At 44.9% G+C, this 14,558-nt stretch overlaps 4 protein-coding genes across 4 annotated transcripts; 2 read left to right on the top strand and 2 right to left on the bottom strand.

Annotated features, from left to right (window-relative positions):
- Window positions 1-9: 9 nt before the first annotated feature.
- Window positions 10-589, bottom strand: H257_18638 (hypothetical protein; the record flags this gene model as incomplete). Its single annotated transcript, XM_009847733.1, has 2 exons — window positions 265-589; window positions 10-216 (listed from the first exon to the last, which is right to left on the bottom strand). Coding segments are annotated over exons 1-2 (486 nt in total), but the record flags the coding sequence as incomplete, so codon positions are not given.
- A 6,069-nt stretch (window positions 590-6,658) lies between these two features.
- H257_18637 (hypothetical protein) lies at window positions 6,659-11,514 on the bottom strand (the record flags this gene model as incomplete). The annotated part of the gene is made up of 4 exons (XM_009847732.1): window positions 6,659-7,158; window positions 7,573-8,255; window positions 10,023-10,272; window positions 11,004-11,514. 4 exons carry the CDS (start codon window positions 11,512-11,514, stop codon window positions 6,659-6,661), a joined length of 1,944 nt encoding a protein of 647 aa, XP_009846034.1.
- Window positions 11,515-13,183: 1,669 nt separating this feature from the next.
- H257_18636 (hypothetical protein) lies at window positions 13,184-13,996 on the top strand (the record flags this gene model as incomplete). Its single annotated transcript, XM_009847731.1, has 1 exon — window positions 13,184-13,996. One exon carries the CDS (start codon window positions 13,184-13,186, stop codon window positions 13,994-13,996), a length of 813 nt encoding a protein of 270 aa, XP_009846033.1.
- A 159-nt stretch (window positions 13,997-14,155) lies between these two features.
- H257_18635 (hypothetical protein) lies at window positions 14,156-14,518 on the top strand (the record flags this gene model as incomplete). The annotated part of the gene is made up of 2 exons (XM_009847730.1): window positions 14,156-14,257; window positions 14,357-14,518. Coding segments are annotated over 2 exons (264 nt in total), but the record flags the coding sequence as incomplete, so codon positions are not given.
- Between the last annotated feature and the right edge of the window lie 40 nt (window positions 14,519-14,558).

The raw sequence follows: 14,558 nt of genomic DNA, 5'->3' as shown, positions 1-14,558 counted from the left end.
CGCGGTCACGCAATACCCGTTATCGTCGAAGGTAAAGTTGAAGTCGTGTAGAAGGTGCTCGAACGATTCCCGAGGCGGGAAGCCGTACTGATGAAAGATGGCGTCGGTGTTGTGGAACATGTGCTCTGTGATCCACTCCTTGCCGAGTTTTCGCGTGGCCGGGTCGTTCAGCAGCGACGCGTGCCTCCACGAGGTGCGATTGTGGTCTAGGGAAGGCTGCAAATGGCATATGCATATGTATACGGTGGTTGAGGGCGTACATACCTTGATGTGATACGTGGCGGTCCAGTGATACATCTCTCGAACCAGCGCTTCATGCTCGACGAGTTGGGCCTTCAGCGCTTGGTTCTGAGACTCGGACAGCATGCGAAGGTCTGCCAGAGACCTCGCCACTTCATGCCACAGCAGGAGAAGCAGACTCCGGGCTAGCGTCAGCTCGAAGATCGACAACTGAATGCTCCAATCAACGTGCAATTGTCTGCTTTTCATAAGAAAATCAAGCATGTGATTGCGGTGCCGTTCTCGGAAACTTCGAGCGGACATTTTGCAACTGCAGCCGGCACTGATCAATTCCGATCGCCTTTCGATTCAGCACCATGGACGGTACAAGCAGGATCGGCGTTGCGAAACATGCAAATTCAAATTGGTAACGAGAACGTGTTCTCGAAAACCCTCGAATACGATTACGAGTTGTATGAGAATGAATTTAAGAAGCTCGGCGCTATCAATGGTGGTCTCACACATGAAGTCAGTAACGGCCTGATCGATTTCCAGAAGTTTTCCACTATTCATCGTTACATCGTTGGTGATTGCTCTCGTGTTACCGACCCGAATGTACCACAGAGCGTTCAGGTGACTGGTACTAACTCGTCGTGTCAAGGATGCTCGCTGTTGATCTTGGTCATTTATGAAAGGTCTCTATCTTATGATAGGCTCACGGGTGAAATTCAATTGGACGTCTAAGGTATGATAAAAAGGACTGGATTTTGAATTGATATTGATTTATATTTTTATGCCAGCGCGCAACGTATTTGACACAAGAAAAGATCTTGTATAAAACGATAAAAAAAGATGCCGCGCACTATTACAGTCGAACTTATTGATGTCGCTACGATCTACAAGATTGAGAGTAAAGATAAGACGATTCGATACATTGGAAGTACGAGTCACCCTCTTGAAACGCGCTGGAATCAGCATAAGAACGATGCTTGAAGCGGTCGTGGTAAGTGCTCCATTCACCCCTACATATGTTTGCATGGTGTGGATATGTTTGAGATTAGAATAATTGAGCAGCTCGAACAAGTAACGAGGCGCGAAATGCGTATGCAAGAGACATTTTGGATGATGCAAGTCGCATGTGTGAATAAGAATCGTGCCTACATAACTGAAGACGAGCGACTTGATAAAGCGCGTGAGTACAATCAAGTGAATCGCGAACGAATTAACACACAGAATCTAGCACGCAACAATGAACTCATGACTTGCATCTGCGGAATGGAACACTCACGCGGCAATAAGTCTCGACATCTCAAGAGCAACGCTCACAAGCAACGTATGCAAGAGCAAGCTTAGACTTGCTCATTCTTTTTTGTGCTTACAAATCGTCCATCAGCGCCTCTACACGACAAACGACTTTCGAGCATCTCAATCCGTTCAAGCATGTCGGCCATTGCTCGATGATGTAACGCAATAGTGTCTAAATAACTAACACTCAGTTGCATATTCGGCGGCTCGTCTTCCAACTGTATCCCTTAATAGAGCTTTTTATGTTCTCATTAGGTGAGAGTGTTACAAGGTCATCTAGAGCGTGCCCAGAGCAAGCGATTATATCTTGTGCGATGAAACCGTACTGAAGTCTAGAGCCACCATCACGCCAGTTATAACGCTTAGCTTTAACTTCTTTTAAGAAGCGATATGCATGTCTAATCTCAACGTCTGTAATACCTTGTTTCAATCTACGATCTGAAGTCGCCCCAAATTCTGTGGCCAGGATACGTGTTGTGCAGCGTATTCCTACTGCGACACTCCCAGAGCTACCACCAGTGTTGCCAGCACCTCCAGAGTTCAACCATCCATATCCGGAGTAAGATGTACTAGTTGAGTACGCAACATCTAAGGGAAACGACGGTGTTTCTGTACCAACACCTATGAATCCAGTTCCATTACCATCACGAATAAACAACCTATTGTTGCCTAGGGAGATTGATCTCCATGGCTGGACTTGCAAAGGACTGTAATTATAGCCGAAGATACTAAACCTATCAGCCGCGTATATCAAATGACCGCTCTCGCCGAAGTTGGTTACTTGGACAGTTTGATTGATCCCGCCAATGTGCAACCCAGCGCGAGTAAACAAGTTAGAGTTTGCTCTTATTTCACCGAGAGGAGTTATCGATGCCAGCTCAACGCCTTCATTCTCAAGTTGCCCTGGAGTTGTCGAGGTGTTGCTATGAAAAGTAAACCCAAGAGATTGAGCGCTTGTTAGAGTGAAAGCCGTTGAATTTACGCCGATTTGATTGCAAGAATTACCACTAGTTTGTTGCACACAGATTGCGTTAGGTCTCAAATCGCTACCGATATCGAGAGTAGCCCCGTTTCTATACAACGACGATAACGACATACGTCCCGATGAATTTGTTCCAATACCTCTTAATGCGAACGACGCGATCGTCCCCCAATTTGTAGTGCTTGCTTGCGTGTAGATGTCGAATTGCGAATTGAAGAAGCCTCCATTAGCTGAAATGCGTGTAAACGAATTAACATTCGAAGGTTTGTTGAAACGAATAGAATTGTTCTCAGAATTGAGAATCAATCGTGAAGATGTGATATCTCCAGTAGCAATAGTCATTAAGTTTGCAACACCCGCAACATTCAACGTTCCGCCAATATGCGTATCACCAGCAACGCCAAGACCACCAGAAGAGCGTAACGCGCCTGTAATAGATGAAGTAGCCGCTGCTGTTGAAGTGGTCTTGATGATATCCGCGCTTGTAATCATACCAGTTGCATAAATAGATCCAGTCGTAAAGATAGCGCTATTGTAAAAATCATCTGAGTTGTTATTAGATTTTGCGTAGATTGTTCCCGCAACAATGATGTTGTCATTCGTAGCGATACGACCATTGACCTGTAGCGCATTGTCTGTATTTAAGACTTGAAACGCTCCTATACATACCGAGCCACCCAAAGGATTGAGATAGATCGTATCAAACACTCTAGTACCTCCTTCCATGTGAGAAGCTTGGAGAGACGCTCTCATCACATGAGACCCGCCTCCGATTTTGGTGTTATCTGTATTGAGATAAAGTGAGCAGCTAGCGCTTGTTGGACCATCTCGGATTTGAAATTGATTAATTGACGTTTCATTGTTTGTGATTACTCCGGACGTTGATTGAATGAAAGCGTTAGTCAATGTGCACATTCCAGTTACAAAGGTTGTTCCACTCACGACGAGAGTTTGTGGTTGAGTTGTTGTAATAGCTCCAATCAAAACGTTACCGCCTCGAGGTTGAAGTGTCAACCAACCATAAGCACCAATCTTGCTCGTTTGAAACCAGCCACTAGAGTCCGTATTACTACATCCACCATACATGCACATCGATGTAATTGCTGTCGATCCAGATGAATTGATTTGAAACGCATTAGGAGACGCTTCAGTGCAAACGCCAGTATCGCTCGCTTGATTGATAAGATGTCGTCCTGTGAATGTCGGTGATGTCATTGCGGTTGTAGAGCTAACTAAACCACCAGAGCTCAACGAATTTGTAACACTCACATCACCCGAGCTTGAAATGGTCATTCTTGTAACATTATTCGTACAGAATGCCAATCCGTGATTTGTTGTCATTCCCAACGTCATAAGGTCGTTCAACGAATGAGTCATCTTAAAAGTAGACCCAGATCGAGTCGAATGCAATGAATCGCTCGTTACATTGTTGGATTGTCGAATGAACCCGTTGACTCTCAGATCAAGCAAAGTCCCAACTGATGTAATGTTAGTTTGCGCTGCTGTTGAGAGCGTTCCCGAGATGTTCGTTGAAAACAAGTTTGTACATGTGAGAGAATTGATGTTATTAATCGAACGATTTGCATCAAGCACGAGAGCTTGTGAAGGACCTGCTGAACCAAGAGTAATTCCATTCGTGTAAGAAAGACGAATATCTTGAATTGGACAGTACAAGAGATTTGCGGCTCCAAGTGTTAGATACTCTTCGTTACCCGCGAAAGCATTTTGATTGTACGTGTAGGTAATTGACGTTGGAGGTCTTGCTACGAATCCGGACATTACGTCAAGTCTTCCGTAAGGGAGTGATTAGTAATGGAATTTCGTAACGTAGTTACTTAGTAGCTTTGCTACTTTTTGTATATTCTGCATGATATAGTACATTATGAGCGTTCCAAACTACGGCGGTGAATTGCCAAAGAAGTTCAAGACAAAGAGTCAAGGAACAAATCCTAATTTGAACTTCCCAAACCTATTTAGAGCGATCGTTCTTGGTCCGAGCTTCTCAGGTAAAACGAATCTAATCATGCACATCATCAAAGAGTCTCCTAACATCTACACTCATTTGCATTTGATTGCCCGTAACCCTGATCACGAGATTTACAACTATCTCAAGGACAAACTCGAAGGACATATCACCGTCTACGATCCAGATACGCCACCAAGCGTCGATCAAATCAAAGCGAATGGACAGCTACAACTGGTGATCATCGATGACTACTCTAACGATAGAAAGCTTCAAAAGGATCTGTTCTCACATTACTTTACACGTGGACGTCACAAGCTACTCTCTACGATCTTCCTAAGTCATAGCTACTTTGCAACGGACAAAATTATTAGACTCAATAGCGAGATAGTCATGATTTTGAAAGCCAATTCAAAGCGTGACTTGCAAATGTTACTCAAATGTTACTCAAAGACTTTCCTATCGAAGGAATTACGCAGGAAAAGCTATTTCAAGCATACAATCAAGCAACCTCTCAGAAGGGACAGGTATTGCTAGTCGATTCAATCAATGCGCAATTACGCTTTAATTTCAATAAAATCATAGATGTTAAGGAATTGTAACAAAAAAAGAAGAGACTCTCACTGCTGTGATTCAACCCATCTACGATGCTTCTGATATTGCTCATGCTGTAACTTACCACCTCTCGTGTACTTTCCACCACAAGGGCAATTGAACTTCTCTTTATTCTTTGTGAGGATTGTCTCTCGATTAGCTTCATAATACAGCTTATCACAAGTCGCTTTGCTACCATTTTCTCGTCTTTTTTGATTTGCTTCATTCCACTTTTCACGATTCTCGCGGTAGTAGTTCGCTTGGTATTCCTTATGATCTTGTTCAGATCGAAATGCAGCATATCGATTGACGCAGTTGGTTTTGTCGATGACAAGCTGCTCAAATTCACGAAGTTGGCTAATGTCTTCAATTTCATGTTCACTTACAAGAGAAATCTTGAAAGAGTCGATACTATGCTCTTTGAAGTGATGATAGATCATTGCCGCGTATCTAGCGTCGCCCTTCATCCATTTGTTGAATGCGGAGATATGACCCCAACACCTTTCTTGTACTGTATACATCGTGCTGCCGATGTAGACGATGCTTTCATCATCATTCGTGATCTTGTACACGCGACCTTTCATGATTCTTTTCGTTTGATTATACTAATCCATACAAGTGTCAATTTCAACTCGCGAGTTTCGTAATTGAATTCTTCAAATAGTTTCTGCGCTTCAGTATACAAACAAAATGTCTTCACTAATCGCACTTGGTCGTAAGAACATCATCAGTCGTACAAACAATGTACTTCGTTTCGAACTGAACAACTCGAGTGTTAACTTCAAGGATCAAGAAGTCGCGCTTGCCAGCATCCAACTCTACAACTCGCAATTCAATATCGATGCTGCCAATTATCGTAACAATGTATTCAGTTTGATCATTCCTACTGGCGCTACAACTGCAACCGTTACAATGACGTTGCAAGATGGTTACTTTGAGGTTGATGATTTGAACAACGCAATTCAATTGAAGCTTATTGAAGTCGGAGCTTATCTAATCGACAGTGAGAAGAACAACGTCTACTTCATGAAGGTCTACGCTAATCCTACGTATTATTCTATTCAAATCGATGTTCAATCCATTCCGACGACCCTTCCAGCTGGATTTACACGACCTCCAACTGGGCTTTACAGTACTGGTGGTTCTGGGTTGCCTGCGAGCGGCCTCACGATGCGTATGGTAATTCCTAGCGTTGAATTTGGGAACTTGCTTGGATTCGAACCAAGTACAATGCCAGCGACGCCTTCTAGTGGTAACCTTAGTTTCCTAAGCACGAAAGCTCCGCAGCTTAACCCTGTGAGTAGTTACACAGTTCGTTGCAATTTAATTTCAAACGCCTATACCATGCCACCGGACATTCTAACGACTTTTACTACTCAAGGCACTACAATCGGCCAAATGATAGCAGTCAAACCTAATAAATTGGCGTGGCTTTCGGTAACCGACGGGGCTAAGTCATACATAGAAGTTAATATCTCGGATCAAGATGGTCAGTCGGTCTATTTTCGAGATAACAACATAAACGTGCACCTTCTTCTTCGTAGCACAAAAAAGTGATGAGCTTGAAGCTCTTTTTTTTATGTAATGCATCTAACTCACGCTAGGCGGAATGAAGCGCCTTGGAGAGTCTTCGTCTTTCGTTTAGCGCGGAGAGCTGCCATCTTCGCTTTCATTTCAGGACTACCTTTAGGAAAATGAGGCCCTCGGCCTCCGGAGCTCGACGAGCTCAAGCCCTTACCAGTAATTGAGCGAGCTAGTTCGCGAGCCCCAGTTGCCACAGCAGGTCCGACGAACGGAGTTGCCACGTTAGCGGCGATATCAAGCAATGGAGTCGCATTCCCGTTTAGGAAGTTCCAAATCGATGAGAAGATCGATCCACCTTGAAGCTCAGAGTTGTTATGCTCGACCTCTCCGCGAGCAATTTGGATTCGCGTTCCTTTGTTAGCCTTCTGGGCAGCGATTACCTTCTTCGCGTTTTCGGGATGAAGTAACAAAGAGTAATCGTTAGGTTTCAATTCAGCAGCAGACAACGTCAGCGATCCACCTTTCAACGCTTTCTTAAGCTTCGCATCGGAGATCTTACCGACCTTTACAACTTGGTAACCGCTTGCAGTCTTCATATTGTGCTTCTATATCAATGTCTCAGAGAACTTTCATAAAAAATATTAATAATGTGCTTTACAAAGAGAACGTCTTTGGTTTGTTAATCTTAGACGATGATTTGAAACCCTTAGCGAATCTCTTAATCGCCATTCCAGCACCACTCGTCGTAGCTTCGTGTTTTACAACCAAGTTCTGCATCTTCTTCAAGAGTTCCTCTTCATTATCATCAGCCTTTTCCTGATATACCGCATATGTATTTGCTTGCTTCTTCAATGGTAGTCTTACGTTGATCCTCATGACAATAGTGCAATGTTTTCTTGCAGCTGCTTGTTAGATAGAGCACCCAATTTATACAAATGCGATGAAAGTTTGCAAAACTCTTGAATATTGCGCTCGTTACGATTACCCAATTCAAGCTGTCCTTTGAGCTTCGCAAGTTCGAGCATGTACTTCTCAGCCTCATCCAACTCATACGGGTTTAGAAGTGGCGTTCGCAACGTTTGATCGTAACGCGTGATCCTGAACAAGTCGTAAATGCTCTTCTTATCATTGTTGGACAATTGGTTGTATCGATTGATATCAAACTTCTTATCAGTGATCACATCATCAACAACGTCAGCAACTGCTTGAGAGATTGGAAGCTTTCGAGCGACCGAAGTACCCGATGGATATCGCAACACAAGGAACCCTTCTCGCAATGCCTTGAGGACGACGAATTTAGTGCCAATTTGCTTTTGAAGATGATCCTTATTCATGGTTTCACGAGCAGTACCGCCTTTGAAACCTCTTCCCATGAGTTTGTTCAATCGAAATGGAGACCGACGGTCTCCCGAGCTCTCCGAGCTCAGACCCTTGCCAGTCATAGGATCGTCCACCGCATCATCAAACAATGACCCCAAATTCTGAATTACTTCATCGCCAGCGTCGAGCATTCCAATATGCTGTTTTGCCTTCTTCCCAGAAATGGTCTTTGGACCACTTTTCGGAGCGGGTGCAGGTTTGCTTGACGTTGCCAGCGGCACTCGCGACCCTTCTTTAGGTTTCACTGGCTTGTCGCTTGCTCTGATTTTCTCAAACTTCTCAATCAAGCTATTATGAGTTGCCTCCCAATCGTACAGTGATGGATCATTTGTAGATTTAGCAGATGGATGACCATATGAATATGATCGCTTCTTGTAAAGCTCACCATCGGCTCCTACAACAGTCAACGAATCTGACACTCCATTCGATTTCATAATCGGTTGTAGCTTAATGGTGTGAGCAATATCATGATTGTTTGCAAAATTCTCGCGAATCGCTTCTCGGTATTGCCAATCCATCGAACTCAATCGCCGCAAAGTAGCTGGTTTCGCCTCGAGGGCTGGAGATGCAGGAGTTTCGATTGCTTCTCGTACTGCAGTTTCAATTGCCTGCGCAACTTCTCGTCGAGCTGCAGCATTTGATGGAGTAATCGGAAGAGGAGTTGTCGCAGCTGCTTGCGTTGCTCGATCCATAATGATCTGTCGCGTAGCTTTCCTCACAGCAGTTTCAATTGCCTGTGCAACTTCTCGCTGCGCTACATCATTTGATGGAGTCATATTAGTACCAGTCGTCGCTACTTGCGTCGGAGTCATAGAAGTTGCAGTAGTCGCTACTTGGAGTGGAATCAGATCATTCGCAGCAGCTACTGCTGGTAGATTGGTTTGAGTCTCAATACTGAACTTCGAAGGAACCAGATTACCAATCTTGTTCGTGTTGTCAATTGCAAAGATTGCATTTGCATAAGCTTGTCGCTTGATAGCATCAATTCGCTTGTTTTGTTCGACCTTGTCTTGCAACGCTTGGGGTCGCTTCTTACGCTCACTCAAACTTGAGAATGATGGAAACATGATTCGTTGTTTGAAACGTTGTTCTTCAATCAAGTCGTTATATTTTGAGTAGAGAAACTCTATCAAGAATTCGTTAATTAATTGCAATCATGATCGCTCCTTCCAGTATCGATTCTCCAATTCAGATCGTCGATTCTTGTTAAAGATGCGAAGATTTGTTTGAGGTTCCCATGTTTGATCACCAGAAGGGCTCGTAGAGCCCCGAGAGGTCTTCGACCTCGGCTCAGTCCATTCAACAAGATACTTGTGTTTCCCGTTCTTTAACTTTTCATGCTCCAAAATGCGTTTTACTTCATGGATGTTGTCTTTGCGCGTTGCATCGTCTGATGTAATTACCGCATCGACTAGTTTGAGATCATTCACAGGTTTGTACAGCACATGATTGTTCTTCGATCTGATGTGCATCTTGAGTCCGTCCAATCCTACAACTTCATATACTGTTTTCGAGTACTTAGCACCCTCCTTGTCAAACGTCTTCGATAGGAGTTTGTAGCGCACCATGGAGCCTTTTGGTATGCCTGCTTGTACTTGTTCAACAATGTTCTTGTTGTGTTGCAGCTCTGAGAAGATAACTTTACCTTTCATGGAGTTTGGAGTTGCCTTGATGGAGGAATGAACTGTATCGTTGTAATTAGAGATCACGTCGTTGAGAAGCTTCTGAGTTATGTGTGTGTTCATCCTTAGGAGTCGCATCTTGATAGTACGAATGAATCGATCAATCTTCCCAAGAACCGTATGATCTCCTGGCTCTGCATTTGAATGATTGATATCATTTTTGTCAAGGAATGCTTCGACATTGTTGTTTGTGAATTCAGAGCCATTGTCCGACATCAAAGCAGTGACTTCATGTTGCTTGATAAATTGGTTGATTGCTTTCTGGACAGTTGGTCCTTGCTTGTTTGGTAGCAACTTCGCGAAGCCAATTCGACTATTGATGTTCACAGCTATTAAAATGGGTTGCTTGTAGGAACCGGAGGTTCCCTGTGACCTGCGGTCACTATTGATAAACATCAAGTCCATCTGCCACTCGTGCGGATTGTGCGATGTGATATGAAATTGCGGATATTGCTTGTTTTGCGCCGCATGTTGTTGAATGCTTGGTTGTGATTTGTACCAAGCTTGTACTTGTTTCAATGTGATTGATTCATCGATTGCTTTCGCTTTCTTGTAGAGCTTTGTCGCACTGATGAATCCTGTTTTTGGATCGTAATAGAGTTTCTTGAGAAGCGCACTCATATCTACAATTCACTATTTTCAGACTCAGACATTTCATTCTTGTTGACTACAATACCTTCACCTTCAAATTTTACTTTTCGGGAGAACTTCAGACGCTTCATCACACGCTGTGTCTTGTTGTTGATATCAAGTGGGCAGAATTCAACGATATCAAAATCCTTTTCATTGCTGTTAAAGAGGCTCTGATATGCCTCATAGGTATCCTTCGCAAGAACCTTACTCGGAATTCCCTTCATGCGGATATGTTATCCCTCAACAGCATTTCCATCACAAGCGAGAACATCCAGATACGACTTCTTACCTATGAAGATCGATTCTTTTGCATAGATGTTGCCTTTTGCGCCATCCATAGCCGCAAAATCTGAGTGGAATTGACCAAGACCTTTTCCAATGAGTTTGCGACCGTATTTAGCTTGAAATGCATCATCCAACTTGGAGACAGAGTCTCGATCGATATGCATGCTATCAGTATCTTGATACCAAATCTTCATATCGAGATCTTCAGCCAGGCACATCACCTCATTCATGATATGTTTGCTAGCATCTAGGATTTGCACTCCAAGATGAGCTGGGCTGTAATGGTCGTATAGATACTTGTGCTCTTCAAATAGAGCGAGATCCAATTGAGTAGATTCATTTCCATTTTCATCAATGACAGTGCTTGTGATGATAGGAGTTCGCGAGATCATCTTATGAATCTGCTTATGAGTATGTTCAGCGATCTTGTCAGCACCTTTGACAAGCAACTTCTCCTTTGGCTTTTGAATGAGCTTCCCATATGCAGAGTTCAAAAGGAGTTTGATGCCGTTTTGTAGAGGATTACCTTCCTTCTTGAGTTTGGCTCGTTCTTCAAAGAGTGATTTCACTGTGGTGATGATTTGAGTGTTGAAACCTTCATTCCAGTAAACACCTTGAATGATTGTGTAAGTAACGCCTTGGAATTGAACAATATCTTCAAGAGCTTGCTTACCAATTCGAGTGGTTTGTCCTACAATGTCATTCGTAAAGTTTCGAGAGTGCTCGGTTTGGATGCTAAGCAATGGAAAGTGACGCTTGATGTCGATAGAATCAATGCGAACATCTGCGATGTAGTAATCAGCATCTGATGGAATGATATCCTTTAAGAGCTTTGCAGTTCCTTTCACATATCCGGGGAGAATCGACTGTCCGCTGGGGTAGTGACTCACAGCATCGAAGTCATCTACTTGATGCTTGGTATGCCACTTCTTGTTGTCGCGAGTCATGACGCGACCTCCGACGATTGCTTGTCGCACGAAAGCAAGAACTGTTCCATTCATAGAGTAACATCCATCAAAGCAACCTTCATTGTGTTGCACTGCATATGCAACTGATGGGATTGACATGAAACGATAAACATCAATCTTAAACTTTTCAATGAACATGACTCTGAATGCCTCAAAGCAGTTGTAGAGAACGTCAACATCACGGTTGCAATAATGTGTGGCATATTGCTGTACATTCGAGGAGATCGTTTTTAATAGTACCAATCTTAGTAGCATTTGCAATCATCGTTTCCTTGTCGTCAAATGAATCCAAGTATTCGAGTGGCCACATTGATTGAAAGTTGTCTACATTGATAAGCTTGTGAGGGAATGATTCCTTATCAAGAGAGCGCCCTTGCTAGCGTCTTTGAACATCTCTGGGAGTTCAGCTAGAGCACTGTTAATGAAACTCTTCGAACACTTAACGACAATCTCACGACCTTTGTAGAAGCAATGAGCTTGCTTGAGACTTGTACCACACTCAATGATGTTAGACTTCTCCGAGAAGCCAGTTACATGCTTCAAGATGAATCGGAGATCGAAACCAGCATTGTGAGCCCACAATATTTGCAACTCTTCTCTGGGAGTGCTTCAAGGAAACGTTCAGCGCAATCAAAATCATAGAAACACTTAGTATCGCCAATACTGACGAGCTTTCGCCATTTGTATTTCAATATCTTGAATGAACAGCAGTAAGCAATATGTTCGTTGTTTTTATTGGGTAGAGTTTCAAAGTCAAAGTAGACAACGTTGAAGTCGTTCACATCGTAGAGTACGGTCTTTCCATTTTTCTTAACCTTGATTTGATTGAATGGTGAGCTACCATACATCTTCACACCACCAGCTTCGTTAGCGATTCGACCAATTTCTCGGAATGTGGCTTCATCGAAATCATGTTCCGACAGTGTGGTAACCTTTTGATAGTTGTTGTTGAGAAGCTTCGGTGTGTTGCTCTGAGTGATGGGAATGAGAAGATCGTCACGATTGTGGTAGAGATGCGTAATCACTTGAAAGCTATCGAGGAAGTTGACTTGATTTGTACTGAATGTTGGCTTCCCATTGCGCATTGTCAAATCAGTTCGCTTGAGTTCTTTAACAAGGTCTGGACGATCCAAAGCGGCTTTTGTAATGCGAGTTGGTTTAATTACAAACACATGCTTTGGAGTTACTCCGAGGTTAAATTTTGGGTTTTTGGGGTTTCCACACTTAGTGGGGGTGAAGCTCTTATCCTTACCATCCTTACCGTCAGTCTTGTAAGTCTTCACATCCAAATACAAGTTGCACTTATCAGCAATCGTCTTAAACATATGCGTTGTAGCACCGGAATGAAACATGAGTTGCTTCACTCTGTTGAACAAAGACATGGCATGAGGTGCACCTCCCTGGAAGCCTTCCATGGTTCCAATACCGTTGGCATTTCCAAGCTTTTCGCTTCAAACAATCGGCGGCGGCGCCCCGATGCCCCTTCTGCGAGGCTCCTGATGGTCCTAGCCACACGTTCTGGTGGTGCCCCAGGGCACAGCAACTATGGACAACTCTCCTCACTATAAGGTACGGGACAACAGCGGCTAGGCCGTCCGACGACACCGCCGCCCTCATCACCAATGAACAACCTCGTCCAGCCCCATGGATGCTACAGGCCCCTCGGTGGACCACCCACGGAACTGCATACGACAATGTCTGCCACCAGGGGTGGCTACTGCTCAGATCCCTCGGGCTGCGCCTCCTATGGACGGACCGCTGCAACGCCATCCATGCTAACCCTCTCGACCCTCCTACATTGCCGGCCTCGCTCCCCAGCCTGGCCATGGTTCACTTCCAAGCTCTCGCAACATACCACACCCGCCGCTGCCATCAGCTCCGCGCCGAAGCGTTCACCGCCCTTGTGCAGCAGTGCCGGCGAGCGACGGCAGGACACCTTACCCCGCCTCCCACACCGCCACGCGTGGGTCTCCTCCTGTTTGATGGTGCTTCCAGATCGGACACAGCTTGTGGAGGATCTGGCGCCATCGCCATGCCCATACATGAACCCCTTTTGAGTGAATATGATGCTCACTACATCCCGACCACGACCACCAACAATATCGCTGAATATGATGGGCTCATCCGGGCCCTCACACTCGCGGTATCTATGCGCCTCACCCACGTTGAGGTTTGCGGCGATAGTCAACTCGTTCTGAACCAGATGCGCGGCCTCCACCGCGTTCGCCATCCGGGGCTCCGTGCCTCCTACCTTCAAGCACGCTCCCTCGCATCCCGCCTCTTCTGTAGATTTACACATCGCCCGCGCGATTTCAACCAGGCTGCCGACTTCCTTTCCAAACAAGCCCCTGATGACCGCCGCGACTACAATACAACTACAGACAGTGACCCCCTCCCTCCTAGCGAAGCCGCGACCTACTACGACTACCTGGACTTCGATCTCCTCCATAACCCGGCCTAAGACGTACTACCACCTCATATAGTTTTGTCTGTATAAACTATAATACAACAACAACAACACATCCGGTCTGTCCTACACAAGTCTGTCCCCACACGGCTAGCCCGGAGTCTGCTTCTCCTGCCGTGGCAAGAAGTGGCGAGGTCTCTGGCAGACCTTCGTATGCTGTCCGAGTCTCAGAACCAAGCGCTGAAGGCCCAACTCGTCGAGCATGAAGCGCTGGTTCGCGAGATGTATCACTGGACCGCCACGCATCACATCAAGGTATGTACGCCCTCAACCACCACAATCGCACCTCGTGGAGGCACGCGTCACTGCTGAACGACCCGGCCACGCGAAAATTCGGCAAGGAGTGGATCACAGAGCACAAGTTCCAACTTTACCTTCGACGACAACGGGTATTGCGTGACCGCGCGGCACATGACTCGGCTATCGGAGTCCGTGGACTCGTTCTTGGGCCACTACCAGTCGACGCTGTTGCCGTTTCAGACGTGCATCTTGGATTACGACGTCGCATCGACTACAGTACAACGACCAGGATATCCGTACATACTTAGTATCTTTT

This window comes from Aphanomyces astaci (assembly GCF_000520075.1).
Source record: "Aphanomyces astaci strain APO3 unplaced genomic scaffold supercont1.190, whole genome shotgun sequence".
Taxonomy (NCBI): Eukaryota; Oomycota; class Saprolegniomycetes; order Saprolegniales; family Verrucalvaceae; genus Aphanomyces; species Aphanomyces astaci.
Note: the sequence above shows the minus strand (reverse complement) of the source record. Positions and strands in the feature narration are given on the sequence as shown.